The following is a 21,754-nucleotide window of genomic DNA, read 5'->3' as shown; positions in this document are numbered from 1 at the left end:
TTTCTCTGGGGGCATGGAGAGGTGCAATCCAGAAAAATTCAAACTAAGCTTCCCAGACATCCAGGGGTGATCTGTGTATTCACTCAACAAACCCTGGGACGAGCTCTTGTTCACAATGGAGCCCCATGTGCTGCACTGGGCACCCCATTCACTCCCCCATTCATTCATCAATCCTCAGATGGCCCTAGTCTTTCCACAACATTAGAATGAGGTGCAGACCCCTCACCTTAGCCTAAAGGGGCCCCCACTATCTGGCCACAGCTCAACTCTCTGCTCTTCTACCCCAGTCTCCTGCCTTATGTTCTCTTATCCACCTTGGTCTCTTTGTCATCCTCAAACGCACCACACACCCTCACTGTAGTGACTTTCACCTGCAGAGACGAAGCCCCCCACTGGTTAGAAACTCAGAAAGCAGGAGCACTTGTGTCATAGAGTCAGCATAGTGACTGTGGGAGTTCAGAAGGTCAGGCAGACTTCCTGGAGGAGGTAACCAAGGCTGAGTTTTGAAGAACAAATATGAGTTAGCCAGGTCAGTGGGAGATAGGAGTGGATGGGTGGGGTGAGGAAGGTGCTCCGGGAAGAGGGAATCCCTTGGGTGAAACATGAAAAATGGGGTACAGGGGCCACTATTTTGGAGTTGCAGGTGGTGTGGTCAGGCCCACATCAGACGAAGCTCACAGTCAGTCTGGGTGCTGCACATTTGCTGGGCTGCCTTAGACATAGTCTCTGGGCTTCCATTTCCCTGCCTATAGAATGGAAAGAATATTAGTCCCAGGTTTATGGGATTGTTATGAGACCTCCTTCCATTAAGACACAGCTGAGGCTCAGCATAGCCCGGCATGCAGTGAACACCAGTCAGTGCCAGCTCTGTTTGGTGGGAAAGCCCTGGAGCAGCTAGCTAAGGGGCAGCCTTCCTCTCAAGGGCAGTGGAGAGCCGGGAAGCAGGGCAGGGGTGGAATCAGGCTGGTAAGACCAGAGGCTCCCTGGAGCCTGGGCCAGAGAAACTGGAGACTTGGGCTGGGAGTGGGGTAGACTGGAGGAGCCTGGCCAGTGCACTGTGGTAAGAAGATGGGCTCGAGTTAGACGCCCCCAAGATACAAATCCCAGCTTTGCCACTTACCAGCTCAAGAACATTGGCAGCTTTCTTAACTCAGTCTTCTGATCTGTAAAGTGGGAGCGACAATGGGACCCACCCCAGAGAGTCGCTGTGAGTACAAATGAGTTCGCTCATGAGAACAGCTCAGAACATCATGAGTACTTAACAACCATCTGATCAGCTAGGATTATTATTAAATATGAAGTTAGTGGATGAAAGGAAAGGCTGCTGACGTTATTTTTGCCTGGGACACAAAGGATCTCTGAGCAGGCCTCCTAACCTGGAAGCCACGCCGTGCGGGAAGCATCAGGGCAGGAGGTGTGTGGTGTAGGCTTCTCCTCCCCTGCAGGTAATTCACTGCTGATCTTGTACTGAGCCAGCCCTGCCATCACCATCCGCTGATATCAGAGAAAACATGAGCTGCCTGCTTTGCATCTGAGCATAAAAGGCACTGCTGGCTCTTCTGGAACCCCAAGCCACTCAGCAGGTGGTAGAGCATGAGAGAACATGGGGGGTGGGGAGGGCGAGAGAGGTGGGATGGACCCCCGTCCACTCTTCTGGGTTTTCTTCTCTGAGCTTCCCTGCTTCGTGGAGCAGAACGTGCCCAGCCTCAAGAGAGGCCTGGGTTCCCACCTTCAATCGCTATGTGACCCTAGATCAGCCAGGCCTCTCTGAGCACCTGTTTTCTCATCTATAAAGTGGGGATGATGAGGGGCCAAGCCTGACCCAGCCTAACAGGTCTGACTGCAGAATTGCCATGCTACGCAGGGCATTTCAGGGCGGACAGGGGGGATCTGAGAAGGAACTGGAGGGAGGGAGGCCCGCTTGGAGAAGGTGGAAGTGTGGCCACGGTAAGTAGAAGTGGTGGGGTGAAAAAGGCAAATTCTAGAGAACTTACAAGGCAGATAGGACAGGCCTGGGGACAAGCTGAGAAGTCGGGGGCAAAGGCAGGTGATGGGGCCTCAGAGAATCTAGGAAAGCAGATGCCGAATGTCTTCCCACTCGGTAGGTGGGTAAAGTGGATTTTGAAGGCTGGCAGACCCAGATCAAGTCCTGGCTTGTCTGTTGCCTGACTGGTGCTGGTGATCGCTTCCCATCTTGAGCCTCGACTTCCCCATCTGTCTGATGAAAATAGACAGACCCTCCTCCAGAGCTGTCGTGCAGATGGAAGGTGAACAGGTGGGAAAGCTGCTGGCACGTAGCAGGTACTCAGCACATTAATTCTCTTCCTTGGCCCCCAACTTTGGGCACCCACTGTGCCTCCCTGGGCCTCTATTTTCCTGACTGTGAGATGGGAATGAGAACAAGAACGTTAGCCTTACAGTGTTGCCTACAGGGGTCAGTGAGATGGCTCAGGACACCCATGCAGAGTAGGCGCTCACTGGTTCATTATCTTCTCTTTCTCCGTCCCCAGCAGGAAGCGCTGAGCCAGAATGGCGTGGCAGGGGCTGCTGCTGGCCGCCTGCCTCCTTGTGCTCCCCTCTGCCACAGCGGACTGCCTGTCCCAGTGCTCCTTGTGTGCTGTGAAGACCCAGGATGGGCCCAAGCCCATTGAGCCCCTGGTAGGTTTCAGGATGTCCAGGTCCTAGGCCCATGTGCAGAAGGGACATCTGTGTGCAGGGCACGGACAGCTGTGTGTCTGGACTGTAGGCTTGTCCTACTTGTGCAGGACACATCCTGCCCCGGGGTAGGTCTGAGTACCTGGGGCTATAGGTTCCCACCTCCCTCCCCACCTCAGACCTTACCACCACTGCCTCGCTCAGGTCTGGGACCTACAATGCAGGTTTCCAGGGAGCCTGATGCCCGGCAACAGGGAGGGCCATTAAGGAGGCTGTGCTGGCTGAGAGTTGGCAGCCTTCTGGTAACTTTCCAGGGCTTCTTACCATTCCCAATCTAGTCACTCCTACAGAAAGAGGTCTTTCCAACACCACTAAATGCCAGGATCCAAGGCTTGACCCCTCTCCTAGGTCTCAGCCTCTCTTGACCTGGCCTTGTTTGCTTTGCTTTGAATCAAACTCCCCCACGTGTCTCTCCTTTGATGGCAGACAGGTGAGACTAAAGGTCCCAAGGGTGTGGTGGACAGAGCACAGGCTTTGGTTCTGCCACTTTCTCACTCCACGACCCTGGAACTCATCCCTCTTCAGTTTCCACATCTGCAACGTGGGGGTGATTCTATGAGCTAACAAGGCAAAGTTCTAGACACACAGTCCTAGAGGCTCTTCATTGAGAGGCATGCTGGGTGCCAGCTGCTGCCTGCTCTCAGTCACTGGAGAGCACAGTGGTTAGGCATGAGGGCTTATGGCATTAGCCTGCCTGGGTCCAAATTCCAGAATTATCCAGCATTGTCATTGTCATCCTCACGACCATCATTGTGATCACGTTCAAATTCCCCCAGCATTCCTATGAAGGAGCTGCTTTTATCCCCTGGGTTTGATGAGCCCTCAGACCCATCACATGTGTTCTCTCCACCATCCTGCATGGCTCCGTGCCTCTCTGTAATGTGTTAAGAACATCCTTCACACCTGGGGAAGGTGAGGAGAACCAAGTACTCCCTCTGGAATCAAGCTGAAGAGGATGAGTGAGTGCACCAAAGAGCTCTCTGGGAAGATCTTAGCTGTGATGTTGGCATTGCCATCTGTAGCCACGTTTCCTTGGGAAAGCCGGTCCACTCTCTGTCTCTCGCACGCAGGCATAGAGTCCCCTATCTTCATGCACCTCTCTGGGAGCATTAAGGTGGGAAGCCCAAACTTTAGTAATGGCAGAGACTTTTTGATATTCTCAATAAAGGGCTCTCTGGGGCAAGGGAGTGCATGTGGCCTGGCAGTTGGATGGTGATGACATCACCACTCTGGTCTTTTCGGGTTTCTGCAGATCTGTTCCCTGGAATGCCAGGCTGCTCTGCTGCCTGCTGAGGAGTGGGAGAGATGCCAGAGCCTTCTCTCTTTTTTCACCCCCTTCACCTTTGGGCTCAACAGCAAAGAAGACTGGGAGACCAAGGCCGCTTTGGAGGAGCCCTATAGTGAGCTGGTTAAGCGCCCTGAGCCCTTCCCGAAGGAGCTTGAGAAAAACAGGTTTTTCCTCAGCACCCCAACAGAGGAGAATGCACTGAGCAGGAGCCTGGCGGAGAAGCTCAGGGGTCTCTCTGGCAAGTTGGGGGAGGGAGGGGAGTCTGAGCTGATGGGGGACACTCAGCTGAATGATGATGCCATGGAGGCTGGGGCATTGGATTCCAATGAGGAGGACCCCAAGGAGCAGGTCAAACGCTATGGGGGCTTCTTGCGCAAATACCCCAAGAGAAGCTCAGAGGTGGCTGGGGAGGGGAACGGGGATGGGGATGCGGTGGGTCATGAGGACCTGTATAAACGCTATGGGGGCTTCTTGAGGCGCATCCGTCCCAAGCTCAAATGGGACAACCAGAAACGCTATGGAGGTTTTCTCCGGCGCCAGTTCAAGGTGGTAACTCGGTCTCAGGAAGACCCTAATGCCTACTCTGGAGAGCTTCTTGACGGGTAAACTCTTCCCCATTGTGGAGTTGAGTCAGGAGCTTCCCCTGACCCCCTCCCAAACTGGAGTTCCCTCATTCATCCTGCCGTATATCCCCGTCCCCATGTTCAATTCAGGCTTGTGTGCAAAGCACCCAAACCCAGCCTCCTCTTTTATGCCCGGGGCACAGTGTTTGTCTGGGGTCAGTGAGGAAGAAGGATGGAGGTTCACTTCTCCAGTAGTCTCAGTGCTTGGCTCCAACTCTAGACCTTTGAAACTCTGGCCAACAGCAGCTTTTGCTATGAACTCCCCCCCCCATTAATGTGACTCCCCAGTTTCAGGAATCTAGACTGACTTGTTCTTCTTACCTCTAGATAAACAGCAAAACAAGATAAATAAACAAATAGAAATCCTAGCACTTTATCCCAAACCTAATGGACCTCCTTGCGGAGACCATGCTTTAGGCAAAACGCTCAAACACTGCATTTTATTGGAGCAGGGAGTCTTACACGAGAGAGTTCAGTCCTCCAGTGGGCATGTGTTCAGTTGAGTTCTCTGCGTTCTCCTCATTTAGAAACATACCTCTTGAAGAACCAGGTTCCTGGACTCCAGTTCATGTTGGTACCTTGGATAGCACCCAGCCTCAAGTAAGAGGAAGGGGCATGAAAACCCCTCCCCAAATGGTAATGAGAGCAGTCTTCCCACTGAATACTGAAATGATCCAGAAGGGAGCAAGACAAAGCAATCTGCTCTGTGCCGCAAACTCAAAATGTGGACCAGTTCCCTCAGCCCTCATTAAACTAATTAAACAGATCGGCATCACACTCCTACCCCAGGATGAACTGAAGCTGAGTCAAGTTGATGAGGTTAAGCATGACCATGTTCTTGAGCAGCTGAATTGGCCGCCAAGAGTCTTAGCCATCTGGTCAAACATATGCATTGGGCATTGGGTAAGGGAATCCAGAAGCAACAGCTAGAAAGACAAAAAGGCCCTTTTCAACCCCTGTGATGATTCTTTCCTCTTAATGTCTCAGAATAAAACCAGAAAGAGCCATGAAGTGATTAAGTGCTTGAGGCCAAATGAATTCCCTTGATTCAGATAACCCAGAATCAGAGGCAGAGACCTCCCAATGCCTTGGTTTCAATCAAAGTCTTCTCTCTCTCTGTTGCTCTTACTTGCTCATCCCTAGGCACTATGATTTGGTTTGCAGGCCCAAGAGGCTGGGCTGGATAGGAAAGGAAATGGTCTTGAATTCAGTTAATTTGTATAAGATGCTACTGAGCATACCTCTTCGTGTGCAGCCCCCAGATCTCATGATGTTCTGAAATGTGTAGATTGTTTTAGGGTTACTTTGTATGCTTTAAAAAAAAATCCCACTTATGCAATTTACCCAGAATTTGCTTTATTCCTTAGCAGGCCTGTGTTATTTCCTACTCCTTCAGTGCAATAAATAAAAGAAATATGGTGATGACTCGGGTGTGTATGTGTGCGCCTCAGTCCCCAGAGTGTAGAAAGACCATTTGCAGAAAAGAGTGCTGGGGAATGAAAAATGCACACACACACACACACACACGTACATTCACATCAGAAAACTAAGTGTAGGATGAGAGAAAGAGCACAAACTTTAGAGCACCATTGCCCTAAATTTGAGATCTGTGTGATCTTGGTTTAGTTTCCTCTTCTGTAAAAGAAAGACAACCCCCACCCCCGACTCCCAGGGACTTTCTCCTATGCTGAGTTACCAAGGCGGGAGGGGCAGATGTTGCTAGACAAAGGTGAAGAACCCTCTAGAGAGTGGGTAGCATAATGTCCTTTACTAAAATGACATGCTTTATTAAATGGCATCAAGGAGAGGTCTTTAAATAGTGCTGGTGTGGAAGAGTCTCAGTGGCTCCAGACCTTGTGGGTCTGGCTTTCTGAGTGACTCTATAGAAAACACAGGACCAGGGAGGTCTCCCTCCTTCTTTCCTTCATTCAAGAAAGAATTAATTGAAAACTCTACTGTATGGTAGGTCTTTTTCTAGGTGCTGGAGGTACAGGAAAATAAAATGAACAAAGTCTCAGTTCTTACAGAACTCACAGTCTATGGCAGGGAGAGACAAGTAAACCAAAATAGAAATCTAAAGTGAAAAATTAAATTTAAAAAATAAATAAAATGTAATGAATTTAAAATTAAATATAAATGAAATTTAAAATAGTGGTAATTATTGTGAAGGGAACACTTGGGATTTAGTAATAATGGATAATAGAGGTAGGAGAGGAATATCCCTAGGGCATTCAGGATCCTTCTTGAGGAATATTCCATTCTCGATGTTCATAGGATCATCAAGTCGGAAGGAATCTAAGACTGGGATTATCTCCTCCAACTAGCTACTCTTTGCCAAATTGACACATTGATAATAAATTTTAACTTGGATTTCACAACCTATTGCTATTCCTTAATGATTCAGTGTGAGGAAGTTCTATCTTTATTTGGGTTGAAGTTAGATTTCTGTCCCTTTAATACATTGGGTCTTGATCTTGCTGTCTATCAGCCCAGGAGCCTGTCTAGGGAAGAATTTTCTGTGACTTGTAGACAAATGGCTCCTAACTATCTCAAATGGGTCAAACGAACAAACAAACAAACAAACAAAACCCCAAGTAATTTGTTGGCTCACATAAATGAAGAGTACAGGATATTAGCTTTGAGTACAGCTTGAGCAAGGAGCTCAAGAAGAACACCAGGACTTCTCTATCACTAACCTCTTTTCTCCTCTGTGTTGAATTCATTCTAAGACTTCACATGCTTTTAAGATGCTACCATACCATGCAAGTTCAGGTCTAGTATGCTATTCTCACAGAAAATCCCCATCAAAGTGTTACTGTACCTCATTAGCTCTGATTGTGTCATTCATCCTATCCTGAGCTAATGCCAATCATTATGGACAAGCCAATGCAATGCTCTGATTGTCAGGACTGAACGGCATGGATAGCCAGGGATCGATTCAACCCAACTCAAAGCAGTTGGACTAGGAGTGGGAAAGAGGATGGTTTTTGGAGGACAACTGGCGCATGGTTCCCAATGAAGAAAGAATAAATGCCAGCCCACCATTAATAGATGGTCACCTCCCCTAATGAGTGAAAGTAGCTGGGTGGGAACTGTGGCAAACTGGAGAGTGTGATGGGGAATATGGGCTCAAAGCAGCCAGATTTGATTTTTAAAAGACCACAGAAATCTGACTTTGCATTTTTTTCATGTAAGTAATTTTTTAAAAGAAGTATTGAGTAGGACAAACAGTAACATGCTTGGGATGAGATGCATCACTTTCTTACCATTATTTTGTGACTTCTTTCTAAATTTTTTTAAAATAAGAAACACTTCTTTTTTGGGGTTTTAAAATTTTCCCCATATGCCATGGATTCTAGAATGCTATTGCTCTGGACTTCCTTTTCTGGACCCATTTCACTTGGTCAATGAGGCATGGCCACATGAGGTGGAAGAAACATGGTTGGGGTCCCAGAGATCTGGGTGAGGATCCCACTGTCCTGGGTGGCTCTGGGCATACCGCTGCACTCCACGGAGCCTCAGCTGTGGGTTTTTAAAACATTTATTCATTTATTTTAGAGAGAGAGGGAGAGAGAGAAAGAGAGCGTAGGGAGGGGCAGAAGGAGAGAGAGAGAGAGAAAGCAGACTCCCCCCTGAGCACAGAGCCTAACCCTGAGATCATGACCTGAGTGGAAACTGAGAGTCACATGCTTAACCGACAGATCCAACCAGGCACCCCTGAGCCTCAGTTTTCAATCTGTCAGTTGGGGAGGAAAATACTGACTTCCCTTGAGGGAGGAGAGGATTTGGTAACATGAAGTCTATGATGCACCTGCCACACCAGAGGTATATGATGCTAGTTGCTGCCCCATCTAAAGGGTGGTGCCTCTGATTACAGTATTCCAGATGTCACCTGAGTGAGGCAGACACCTGTTGAAAGAAGGAAATTTTCCTGATGGTAAGAGAAGGATGAAATTTAAAAAAAAAATTTTTTATTAAACTATAAGATATGTGCTGTAGAGTGTACTCAATCTTAAGTGTGCAGCTCAGTGGATTCTTACATATGTATACGCCTGTGTGACCACCACTCGGATCACAATATAAAATATTTCCAGCACCCCAGAGAGGTGATCATTTTTTTTATGAGCTGTTTGAGGGGATGGAGAGCAAGCCATATGAAGGATTGGAACAAAAATACCACAGACCCTGCAGAGTCCTGATTCTTTGTCCATGTCACCAAGGCCCCTGTGCAGCAATCATAGAGCAGTCGTTGGCTAAGGGATGCCAACATCCCGGTAGCCTTAGAAGAGCGTGTTACTAATAAGCACACCGTTTCCACGACAACGCCATACACCATCAGCAGTGAGGAAAGTCTTGTTATAACGATCATGACAATCATAATGATCTCTCGGATTTGGATCGCCCCTCCCCCACCCCGAGCTCCAAGCTCTTCACACAAACAAGCCCAATGATGGGGCTTGTCTATTAATTAAAGGCCCCCAAGTGAAGACAACAAAAATCCCCATGACAATGCTGGGAACAATGGTTCCCTAATAGATGTCATTTTGGCATTCTTGATTCATGTACTGGGTCCGTGTGGACTTCCATTGTAGCTGTAGGAGGTTTATAACAAAGATGTATAATTACTCTTCTGATATGCAAATTTGCATGTAAGTTGCACTCCCACCCTATTTGTCTTGTCTCTGTCTAACTTAAGCCAAGCCCCATTATTCTTTGTCCCCAGGACTCCCCTCATTCTTAATTCCTTTTGACGTGAAGTTTGCCATCCGAAAATGTCCACCCGTCTCGGTCTTAAACTCCCCGTTACACGAGCATAGCTCCTAAAGAGACTGCCCTGGTGTCTGTGAAATTTGGGAGTGCTTTCTTGTCCCTGGTAAGATCCATGCAGGGTTTGGACTTGGAAGGAGCACTGGACTGAGAGTCCGGGGACCTAGGGACCAGAGTGTGGCCAGGCTCTGCTAACTGGCCATGGGGTGGGCTTTGAGTTCTCCAGGACATTTTTCTCTTTTGTAAAATGAAAAAGATTAAAAAGATGATATCGTTAGGGCTTTTGTCATTTCCAGAGCTGACACATAGCACTTGTTCTATATCAAGCACTGAGTCAAAAAATGATGAACAGAGCAAAAGAGCCTCAGTTTCCTCCTTGTCTGACAATGAGGGTGATGGTTTCTGCCCTGGCAGGTAGTGGGGGTCACATAAGAAGAAGACACAGGGACAGTACTTGGCCCAAAGCTGGGTGATTAGTGCTAGTACCCTCCCAACCTGAATCCATCCTATCGCTTGATGAACATTTATTGAGCAACTGTTGTATACCTTGCACTGGGGTAGGGGCAGGGGATTCAGTTGTGATCAAGTAGAGTCCTCACTTCACAGGGCTCACTTTGTGGGAGGAGGGGACCAATCACCTATAAATTAACCAATGGGTCAATATTTCAGTTGGGCATGAGTGCTATGAAGGAAATTAGAGGTACCGGACGCAAGTGATGGCAGATGGGAGGAGTTACTCAGGGGAGTCCCAGAGGCCTCTCTGGCCGGGGTGCATGTTTGACCAGAGGTATGTAGGAAGTGGGGAGAGGGAGCCTTGTGTGTATCTGGGTAGAGTCAGGGGAGAGCATTCCGGACAGGTGCATAGGCGGAGAAGAGGGTACATAGTTGCTGTGTAGAGAAGGGTTGGAGGGTGGTGGAGAGTGAGGGCAGAGGGTAGGAGGCAGGCTGCAAGCGCAAACAGGGCAGGTCACAGAGGGCCTCCCAGAACTCGGTCCTGGCATACACCATTTCCCATGGAATTACTAGAGCCTCCTTTACTCTCCGAGTCTGTTTTGGGTAATATATCATCTCGTTGCCCAACTTACGGGCATGGAAAGGATCTTGACTTTTGCTCGGGGTGAGATAGGAGCATTGGAAGGTCGTAAGCACAGGCGGGACATTACCTGACACAAAAATTCAGAGGGGTCAGGCCAGCTGCCATGGGGAGAGCAGGCTGCAGGGAGCATGGGCGTCATTCTGTGGTCCTGTCAGAGAATGGCACCTTCCAAGGTGCGCAGGAGAGCTGCAGAAGCTTTTCTTCCTTGGGATGGAGGGGCCCCAGGCAGAGTATTCTCTTCTTAACAGGAAGTGATGGACACCAAGGCCATGAGCAGGCAGTGGTGTGTCCTCAGTTGGTGGATTGCACTTAAGAAACCAGTCTGTAGGGACACCTGGGTGGCTCAGTGGTTGAGTGCCTGCCTTTGGCTCAGGTCATGATTCCCGGATCCTGGGATCGAGTCCTGAATCAGGCTCCCCATAGAGAGCCTGCTTCTCCCTCTGCCTATGTCCGTGTCTCTCTCATGAATTAAAAAGAAAGAAAAAAAAGAAAGAAAGAAAGAAAGAAAGAAAGAAAGAAAGAAAGAAAAAAGAAAAGAAAAGAAAAGAAAAGAAAAGAAAAGAAAAGTAAAGAAAAGAAAAGAAAAGAAAAGAAAAGAAACCAGTCTGTAGACACCAGCTAGCAGCATTCCACCTGCCCTGCCCCATCTCAGCCTTGGAACAATGTTGCCTTGGTGGTTTGAGCTTTGTGCTTTTGGAGAGAAAAGTCCCTGAATTGGGACTTTACATAAAAGATTCATCATTGGAAAGTGTAGAAATCAAATTTTTATAAATCAGATTGTATTTTAATGCACTAGGGAATATTGCTATTCAATTTCCTTATTGATTTTACAGATTACGACACTATCTCTTGCCTGTTTAGAAACATTTGACAATGGGGCAGTCCAAGTGGCTCAGCGGCTTAGCGCCACCTTCAGTCCAGGGTGTGGTCCTGGAGACCCGGGATCAGGTCCCACATGGGGCTCCCTGCATGGAGCCTGCTTCTCCCTCTGCCTGTGTCTCTGCCTCTCTCTCTCTCTCTCTCTCTCTCTCTCTCTCTCCCTCATGAATAAATAAATAAAATCTTAAAAAAAAAAAAAAGAAACATTTGACAAACTCTTAAAAGCATCAAGAAGGCTCCTGTGAAATGAACCAACAGTCAGGGTTCAGGTATCAGACATTTACTGAGCCTCCATCCTGGGCCAAGGCACAGTGAGTGTCAAAACATGTGTGACCTTTGCCCTGAAGGAGTTTCCAGTTCAGCAGAGACCTGATAGAGCAAATAACTGTGAAGAATACATAAGGAGTTACTCTGGGGAGGAATGTGTTGCAAAGGGAGCTTCAGATGTAGAGAACAGAGGCCTGGCCTGATGGCAGTGCTGAGAGGGCTTCATGAAGCCATGGACCCGAAGCTGAGATCTGAAGGAGGAGCAGGAGTTATCCAGGTGTAAGTGCGGGTGAGTGTAGGGCGTTTTCAGGAGAAAATCAGCAAGGGCAGAGGTCCAGAGGTGGAAGGAGCAGTGTGTGGGCAAGCATCAGGAGGAAAGCCAGGGTGCCCACGCTTGATCACGCCAGACCTGTAGGCCATGTTGTGATGGCCCTATTTCAAGAACAAGGGAGGCAAGTGGAGGATTTCAAGCAATGAAGTGACATGGTCAGGTGTGCTGAAACAGTTTTCTGGAACAAGGTGAGGCATAAATATTTATATATAAACCTACAACAAAGAAAATAATACCACCTTTGGTCCCACCCCTTAGAGACAGCTGGATCAGTGTAGTAACACCTCCTCCCAGGGTGGCTTCCCTGCTTATCTCTGAACACTGGATGACATGCTGTCCTCATTTAACGCTATACGTCTTAAGCATTTTTTATACATTCTTCCTAAGTGTCATTTCTAAATTGACATAATCACAATAGTTCACAAATTGGATCTACCATAAAGTTAACCCAGGCATTTCCCCATGGGTAGAGGGACTGAACATCCCCATCTGCCCGAACATTCACAAGATTATGCCTTTGCCTTGGTGTCATCATAGCACCTCTTTCACTTTTAAGAGTCTTGAGTGAATAATTACATGCTCCCTCTTCCTAGAGGATGAACATTTGAGTTGCTCATGTTATTATTAATATCATTGTACCGCTGTGGTATATAACCCCGTGATATGGGCGTTTCAGCCAATCAGCTTAAAAGAGCCGGAGGGTCACCACCAGTCCTTGCTGAAAACACCCTCAGAATTCACCTCGTTGTGTTCCTCGAACTCCAGACATCCACCTGCCATCTGTCACAGACACACTCCTGGCACCACCCTGTATTTAACGTTCATCTCTCATTCAACTTATTTTTTTTAAAACGTCCGTGAATTGGTTGACCGGGGAAGAAAACTTCACGTCACTACACAATGGGGAAGCCAGTATTAAATTCTGCTAACAGAAGGGGCATAACAACAAATTCAAGGAATAATATGAGGGGCAGCCCTGGGCCAAGGTTAGTCAGGGACAGAAGAAAAGGAAGCTTTGCAAGTGTCTATGGCTGGGAAAGACTCTCCAGCTTTGAACTGAGCCTCTCCCTCTGATACAATCAGAAGGTTACAAAGAGCATGATGCTTGCCTCCCTCTGGGGTTCCGGTGGAGGGGGTTGCGGGGGGCAAAGCAGGGCCCAGCATCACCTGGGGGAGCTGTAGTCACTAAGGTCTGAAGTAGCCTCAGATCACAGCCATGTGCGTGCTCTCGAGCTTGGTCTTTACTGCCAAGGTTTTTGGCCTGCTGGTGGCGTGCTTCTCCCGGGTGTCCGTGTACGGAGTGCTGCTCTGTGCCAGGCCCTGAGCTGTCAACCTGTCAGCAGACTCACTGGCTCCCTTGTGCATTCATTGTGGGGACGCACAGGCCACCTGCCTGTTCTCCTGGAGTGTACACTTGAGAGGATGAGACAGCAGTGAACCAGGAAAACCCCATTACAACTTTATATAAGTTAAATCCTGTAAGAGCTTTAATTTTTTAAAAAGATTTTATTTATTTGTCTGAGAGAGAGAGAGAGAGAGCACGAGCAGGGGGAGAGGCAGAGAGAGAAACAGCATTCCCACTGAGCAGGGAGCCCGATGTGGGACTCCATCCTAGGACTCTGGGATCACAACCTGAGCTGAAGGCAGATGCTTAACCGACTGAGCCACCCAGGCACCCCTAATTTTAAAAAAATTAATGAGCTTTATTTTTAGTTTTAAGATTATAAGGAAATTGAGTGTCAGTACAGCATTCCTATCTACCACTTCAGCTCCCCAAGTACCTATGGTGTTTGCTATTATTAACATCTCGCATTAGTGTGAGGCATTTGTTGTAACTGATAAGCCAAATGTCGAGACATTATTATTTGGGTTTGCTCTTCATGTCGCAGTCTGTGGATTTTTACAAATGTGTAAGGACATGTGTCCACCATTATTGTATCACATAGAATAGTAGTTTCACTTGCTAAAAATCCCCTGCACTCCACCTGTTCACCTCTCCAGCATCCCCTCCTCCATCTTCTAGTACCCACTGTTCTATCTCCATAGTTGAGCCTTTTCCAGAACATCATATAGTTGGAATCATCCTATACAGTACATATAGTATATATAATGTCTAGTAGGTAGCCTTTTCAGGTTGGCTTCTCTCACTTAGCAATGCACTGAAGCTTCCTCCATGTCTTTTCGTGGCTGGATAGCTCATTTCTCTTTAGCGCTGAAAGCTTCTCTGTTGTCTGAAGGCACCACAATTTATTTACCCACTCACCTACTGAAGGACATCTTGGTTGCTTCCATGTTTTGGCAATTCTAAATAAAGCTATTATAAACATCTATGCTCAGGTTTTGGTGTGGGCAACATTTTTAACCTGGAGTTTTATTTTTTATTGAAGTTACAATTTAACTACTAAAGTTTTTTTTTTTTTTTTAATGGCCTTTGGTCAATAGGGGGTAAGATGAAAGGGACTGGCTCTTTTGATAATATGGTCAGAGAAGATGATTTTCAGAATAAGACCTCAAGGGTGGGTAGGAACCAGTCATGGCAGAGGCTGAGGGGAGAGCATCCCCAGAAGAGGGAGGAGCAAGGGCAAAGGCCCTGAGGCAGGAAGGCACTGGGGTGTGAGAAACAGCAGAGGCCAGTGTGGTCTGGTGCTGGCTGAAGGAGGTGGAGAGCTAAGCAGACCTGTAGGCCACAGTGGGCATCCCAGATTTTATCGCCAGTGCTCTGGGAAGTCATTTGAGACCTTAAAGTAGGGGGTGCAGGGCTGAGAACTGCAAGGTGCTTATAGACATTACCCCAGGGGATCTCCCAGCACCCGACAGGGGCAGAACACAGTCTCCATTTGCAGATCAGAAAAGTGAGGCTCTGAGCCAGAGAAGGCTGGCCGTCCCCGTCCCCGTCTAACTCAACTCCAGGGCCACTGCTGCACAGAGCCGGGGAAGAGAGACATGCGGAATCCGAAGGGAAGCCTCTGAATATCTCTCTCCATTGCAGGCTGGGCAGACAGCTTCAGAATTCAATTAGGCCATAAGGAGATTAGCGAAGGAAGTCGGCTTTGACCTCCAGGGCGGAGGGTGGGCAAGGCAGGGAGAGGGTGTGTGTATGTGGGGGGGGAGGGGGGGTTGAGGGTTGTGGTTTCATATTAGACAGAGGAATTAGGTAATGGGTATGGCCAGAATCTAATTGCCCGTAGACCAACCTCTTTAGAGGAAATGGAGTCCTTTGTTGTCATGGTAACCAATTAAAAAAAAAAGGGTTCAGCAGGTCCATGAACAGCAAGAGAGAGTCACCCTGGACACAGAAGTATCACATCCTGGCAAGCTCTCTGGTCCCCAGGTGCATCAGGACCTATAACAGAGATGGCATAAACCAGATGAAGTTTCTCTCTTGTGAAAAAGTCAGGGGTGGGCAGCCTAGGGCTGGGTTTTACTTATTTAGTTTTTGCTGCATAAACAAACTGCCCCCAAACTTAGTGGCTGAAAACAACAATTTATTTCTCCTCTTCTGCGCGGTGGTGGGGCCCCTCCCCTGCAGTTTGATCTGGGCTCGCTGTGCAGCTGCAGCCAGCGGGAGGCTGCCTGCCGGGGCTGGGTGCTCCCACGTGGCCTCTCTCCGGGGGCTGGCGGGGCTGGCGGCTGGGGGTCTGGGCCCAGACCCTCGCCTCATGGTAGGCGAAGCTGTCTTCCTTGCCCGGGGTCTCAGCTCAGCACTCTCAGAGGGCAGTGCAGAAGCTGCCTGGCAATAGCCCCACCTCAGAAGTCACCCCAATGCCGAACCTGCCTCATTTTGCTCATCAGAGTCACAGGACCCATCCAGGTCCAGGGGAGGGACACACACATCTCTTGATGGGAAGAGGGCAAAGTCACATTGTCAGGAGGCATCGGGAAGGGAGGGATCGTTCCAAACACTCTATCACAGGATCAAATTGATGTTCTGCTCCACAGAGTTATTGGAATCCGGGGGTCCTTCCAGCTCAACACTCCCCCATCCCTAGTGTGCAGCTCTGGCCCTCCGGGTCCAAGTGAATAGCTAGATGCTGCCCACCACCACAGCTGGGAGACTGGGGAAACAATCGAAAAAGAGAGGGAGAAGGACACAAACACCAGCTGGCTTTCTGGAAGGGTTGCTGGAGATTGCCACAGAACGGTTCTGCTTAGATCTCACTGGGCAGATCTCAGCCGCATGGCCCCACTTGGCTGCAAGGGAGGCAGGGAGCCAGAATCTTTGTTCCAGGTGGCCAATGCCCATTCAGAATCTGAGGTTCTATTTCTCAGGAGAAAGGGGAGTGGGGATATGGGGCCCCAGCAGTTCCTGGCACTCTATGAAAATCTACCCTTGAGATGATACAATGCCCGGAAGGAAATCACACCAGCTCATGTAGGATGGAGAACTGTCCCCTCACTAGGCAAATGCTTATAATCCCACAAAGGGTTAGAAGTCAAACCCACATCATTGTGTATTTGGTATTTAAAGTATTCATAACATTGAAGAGACTTCTTTTTTTTTTTTTTTTTTGCATATTAGAGTACAAACAAATTAGCTTTGTGACTCCAATTTAAACTGTGTAATGGATTTTAGACTTGTGATTCTTCTGTCAAGAAGCAAACAAACCTTCTTATCCCAAATTTATAAATACCACCAAAATGTATAAGAGAGTTTAAGATTCATTGTAGGTATAAGTTTTTAAATTAGATTTTCCAAAGTGGTTTAGATGCTTTGGAAACTTTTGCTTGTCAGGTCAGGCAATGGGAGTATTTAAGAAAGGAAACTGAATGTGCTAAATTTGTACGTCCTGTGTAAAATGTTGAAGATAATTTAATTAACCAAGTTTGCAAATGGGATGGATCATTTAACTGAGTATGAGTGGATTTTTTTTTTAAAGATTTTATTTATTCATGAGAGACAGAGAGAGAGAGAGAGAGAGTCAGAGACACAGGCAGAGGGAGAAGCAGGCTCCATGCAGGGAGCCTGATGTGGGACTCGATCCCAGGTCTCCAGGATCACACCCTGAGCCAAAGGCAGGCACCAAACCGCTGAGTCACCCAGGGATCCCCAGTATGAGTGGATTGACCATTAATCAAAAGCCCCCTTGAAAGTGACTGTATAGAAATAAAATAATGGTTTGTAAATTGGACTTAAAGGCTTAAGAATAACTAGATTTTTTAAAAGGCTACTGTAATACATTGAATATTAATTAAACAACGAATATTTCCAAGGAACCTTTTCTGTATACAAAAAAATCTTGCCTACACCGATATTCTCAAGCTCACTTAAGAGCTAAATTGGGATTTTTGGGTGACCCCAAAGTCCCTGCTTATGCCCTGGCCACACAGTGATGCCAGCCTGGGTGGAGAACATTAGGGGAATGGAACTGGCAGGACATGGCACCTGACTGATGATGGGGCAGGGTAGGGAGTGGCAAGAGAAGAGCCATGACAAAGGATCTGTCTGCAGGTTGGGCACAGGTGTGTGTGCTCAGACTCCAGGTAAGTGCCCCTGGGAGGATGCCCACTGTCCAATCTCACTCGGTGCAAACTCCCAGGGCTACACATTGACTTTCACTGGAGACTTTCCTCTGGAGAGTGAGAGGAGATCCCAGGGGACCCTCAGGAAAGTGTCAGGGTGGACACAGCAGTCCTCTGGTTAGCTCTGGAAGACAGGGGCTCTGTGAGCCATCTCCTCACTCTGTGCCTGGGAAAGATGAATCCTGGACATACCAATAGTCTGGAAATAACCATTGCCAACTTTGGTAGTCAATGCTGTGGGAGCCATAGCCCATTTCTGGCTGGTGAACCCCACTGCGTTGGGTCTAGGCAGAAAAGTGCCCTCTCTTCACCAAGTCTGTCAGCCGAGCCCCAGGCTTGGGGCTGCAAAAGGCCGGCCCCTCATTCGTGTGGGTGCAATTCGCACTCCAGAGCTCACTTGGGATGAGGGCTGAAACTAGTCCACAGCTGAGACCACTTTCTTACTTAGCAGCATGGTGTGGGAAGTGGTGCTGGCTGTTCACAAGACTCATCTGAAGGTCAGGGTTCCTCCTGGACCCTCAGTCTTCTCTTCATATTGGGTAGCCATCACCGAAGGTCCTCAGTGTTTGTGGAGTGAATGAGTTGAGTTACGTACAGCCCTGGCACACACTGGGCCATCCATTTAGATTCCGTTGCCTCTCCAGAGGCCCAGTCTCTTCTGTGGCGATCCAGGGAAGTCTCAAGGAGCATCCTGAGCATCCTGCTCCTCTGTAGTGACCTTGCTTCAGTCTTGAGAACTGCATCTGGTCTTTATGGAGATCTTAGGGGGCAGGAACTCCTCGGTCCAGCTCTTCGGGATAGGTCTGCAAAGTTGCTGCATCCACAGGAGGTGGCAGCAGAGAGGCAGGTGGCCGAGAGCCACCTGTGTCTGGTCTGGGAGCGCCCCCTCGTGGCGAGACGGAGCAACACACGTTGAGGGAGGTTTTCCCTCCACCCGGGCGGTCTTGTGGTTGTAGACGGAAAATAAGAATTTATGTGAGAGCTCAGGGGCCTATTTAATATAAATGGGCGCTTGTGAGCATTATGATGAGAAGTCTTCTCTGTACTTCCTATTAAAATAGAATGTTCTTCAGGGCTGTCTTTTTTCTTTGGCTGCAAACGATGAAGCAATTTCCTCATTGCAAAGAAGAGGAAGTAAGGCTTGCTGAAGCTCTCCTCAGCAGGGAAGACCGTGAGCTTGGGCAATTGGCTTTCAGAAATTGAAGCCTCACTCAAGAACAAAGCACTTTTCTTTCTCCACCCATCCCATCTTTTCTCCACTCCAAATTTAAAATTAAGATAAAAACAGGACCAATTTATTTTGTCACCTGGCCCTGAAGCTCTGGGGAAAAATTTAAATAATAATGATGGTGATGATAAAAGCAACAATAACAAACTGCAAGTGCTGAGGGTTCTCCATGGAGGCTGAAATGCCTGAGTGGAAGAGCATTTCATGAGCACAGACCAGAATCTGGGGAGGTGCTATGGGTTGAATTCAGCTGCTCAGATATATAAGTGAGCAAGTGTGCTTCTGTGAGAGGGGAGAATAGGAGGGGCTTTGTAATTAAACCATATTCAAGGTACTTCAATAGTACAAAAAAGTGGGGGTGCTGGAGTGACCTAATATTTGTTGAGCCCCTATTATTACCACATGGCTCTTACTAGTGCATCTTTATCATAGGCGTGACAAATAAAGGCAATCATCTCCTTCTACCAATTCAAAAACAGAGGCTTAGAGAAGGAAAAGGATGAACTCAAAGTAGCATAATTGGAAACCGAAGGCCTGTGATTTGAACCCAAATCTAATGCCAGCCCTAGTGTTTGCCTCAGCATTGGGTCAACTGGTCTACCAACATTCATTCAGTCCTTTTGTTATTGTTTTACTCTTTTTTTGTTTTGTTTTGTTTTACTCTTTTTAAAGATTTTATTTATTTATCCATGAGAGCCACAGAGAGAGGCAGAGACATAGGCAGAGGCTCCCTGCAGCGAGCCTGATGTGGGACTCGATCCCTGGATCCCAGGATCCCAGGATCACGACCTGAGCCAGAGGCAGATGCTCAACTGCTGAGTCACCCGGGTGCCCCTGGTCCTTCCTTTGTTCAATACTTACTATGCACCTGGAGACCTTCCAAGCAGTGATTACTTGGGTGGCCTGAATTAGCCTCATTCTCTACTTTTCTTCATTAACTTGTTCACCTAACCACTTGTTCTTAATTTTATTCATGCAAGTTGTTTACTTATCCATTCTCTCACTTATTTCCTCCTTATTCATTCACTCACTTGATCATCAATTCACTTGCTCATTCATTCTTAGGATCATTCACTTATTTATTTATTTATTTGTTTGTTTGCTCATTATTTGCTCTTTCTCTTACTCCATCTCTTCACTTCCCTAATCCTAATTTACTCATTTCTTCACTAATCCATACACTCACTTATGTATCATCCCATCCATCTGTTCTTCCACCTATCCCTCACATATCCATTTATCCTCCCATCCATAACTCATTTCATCCATCCATCCATCCATTCACCTCCATTCTTTTGGGCCTCAGGTTGATCCTGAAAATCAAGAAGTGGTTAAAATCCAGTTCTAACCTCTGCCATGCTTACCATCCAGTGGTGGTGAATAAGAAGAGAGGACTCACTTCACTGTAATGACAAGGGGCTGGCAGAGCACAGAGGGAATCCTAAGTCATCTGGAGGGTGAGAAGTTCTGGAGGAGAACTAGGCAAAGTCCTAAAAACAGAATTAGCCAAATGGAACTTGTTGGAGGCAGAAGGAATTTCAGGCAAAGGGAATAACTTGGAGGCAGAGCAGGGGCCTGCAGGTGTGGCTGGAATTTCGGAAACAAACAGAAGGAAGGGTAGGGAGGCAGTAAAGGGTGGGTGTGACTGCCTGTAGCCACATTTGTTTCTCTCCTAGGCATTGACTTCTAAGATATTTGGCTTTGTACATTGTGAGGATGGCTCTGTTTGGAGCTCTGTCTGCCTTAATCCCCTTCTGGCTTCCATTAGCTCTGAGAGAACAGTCCTGTAGGACTATGAGAAATCCAGGCATCCTCTTATGTCCTTAGTGATAGCCTACCTCTCTATCACTATTACAGCCAGTGGTGAAGAGTTACCGTTAACCCTCATCTTTGTCTGTGATCGTATCTTCGAGATCACTGCAGCACAGCCCTCCCTGGGTTCCACTTCCTCCTTCATATCTGAGACATTCCAGTTCTTCACCCCATCTACTCCTTTATTATTAGCCAGGCTGACATTTACCTAATTTGACTCTCCCATTATTTCTTGCCAGTATCTCTTTACCAGCCTCCTTTTTTATCTCTATGCCTCCAGCAGCTTCCTGCAGCCCCCACCCATTCCTCTGCCCCCCAGAGTGGCCTCTCTGAAACTCCAATACCCTCGGTCATACAACTGAATATAACCCTTCAAGGACACCCTTTTCCAGACCAATGGATCAAGTCCAAACTCCCTGGCCAGGCATTCAAAGTCCTTTCCCATCTAGTGCATTCCATTTCTCCAGGCTTGCCTGACCCCACCTTCTTAGTTATATTCTCCATGCTTACCAAAGCCCCAGGAGCTCCCTGATACATCCTACTCCTATTCACTTTTGCCTCTGCAGCACTGGTCCTCACCTGCAATGGCTTTCCCTATCTTATCTCCCCCAGAAGACTCCTGCTCATCCTTCAAAAAATGGTTGGATACATCCATTTACCTTGTCATGGTTGCTATTTCGCCAGTCATCATTTACTTTACTACAAGGGCTTTTTTCCAACTATCTGTCTCCTCCCTTTACTGGACTGAGAGTCCCTGGGAGACAAAGCCTTTTCACAGTCCTCCCTGCATTCCCAGAGCCTAGAACAGAGCCTGGAATGCAGAAGGTGCTCAATAAATCTATAGAAGAATAAATGAATGAATGAACAAAATATCTCTATGCATACCTGAGTCTGGATTGGACTGATGACTCGTCCTGGGTCCTCAGAGATGTGTGTCCAGCCTGGCCATTTAGCCTGTTACCGGAGCAGTTTTACAGTTTTGTCCTTTACCTTGGCAAAGGTCTGAAAAAATGCTAGGACAATCTGGTTGCTTGGCATTTGGAACTGGCTTCCAAAGGCTTGTCTTCCCAGAAAGGTCTCATCTCTAATGCTGATGGGCAGAACAATGTTCTGAGGGTGGGACAGGCCACCCAGAGAATACACAGCTGCCAGGCTGTCAGTGAGCTGAAGTCTGGAATCAGAGCCAAGGCCCTTGGGAAGAAGGCAGTGGCACATGAAGATTCATTCA

The 21,754-nt window shown here is 47.7% G+C and overlaps 1 protein-coding gene across 10 annotated transcripts in view; it reads left to right on the top strand.

Moving 5' to 3' along the window:
- Nucleotides 1-6,051, top strand: part of PDYN (prodynorphin) — a 100,580-nt gene extending 94,529 nt beyond the window's left edge. For 5 of the 10 annotated variants that reach the window (XM_072736221.1, XM_072736222.1, XM_072736225.1 and 2 more), the window contains 2 exons: nucleotides 2,514-2,658; nucleotides 3,968-6,051. In XM_072736221.1, coding sequence (XP_072592322.1) covers nucleotides 2,530-2,658; nucleotides 3,968-4,609 — 771 coding nt within the window. In that variant the 5' untranslated portion in view covers nucleotides 2,514-2,529 and the 3' untranslated portion in view covers nucleotides 4,610-6,051. Of the gene's footprint in view, nucleotides 1-2,510; nucleotides 2,659-3,967 lie in introns of all 10 variants that reach the window. The other 5 variants (XM_026012404.2, XM_072736220.1, XM_072736219.1 and 2 more) reach the window with 1 other exon arrangement.
- Nucleotides 6,052-21,754: the final 15,703 nt, after the last annotated feature.

This window comes from Vulpes vulpes, chromosome 14 (genome assembly GCF_048418805.1).
Source record: "Vulpes vulpes isolate BD-2025 chromosome 14, VulVul3, whole genome shotgun sequence".
Taxonomy (NCBI): Eukaryota; Metazoa; Chordata; class Mammalia; order Carnivora; family Canidae; genus Vulpes; species Vulpes vulpes.
The sequence above is the reverse complement of the archived record's forward strand: the minus strand, read 5'-3'. Positions and strand labels throughout refer to the sequence as shown.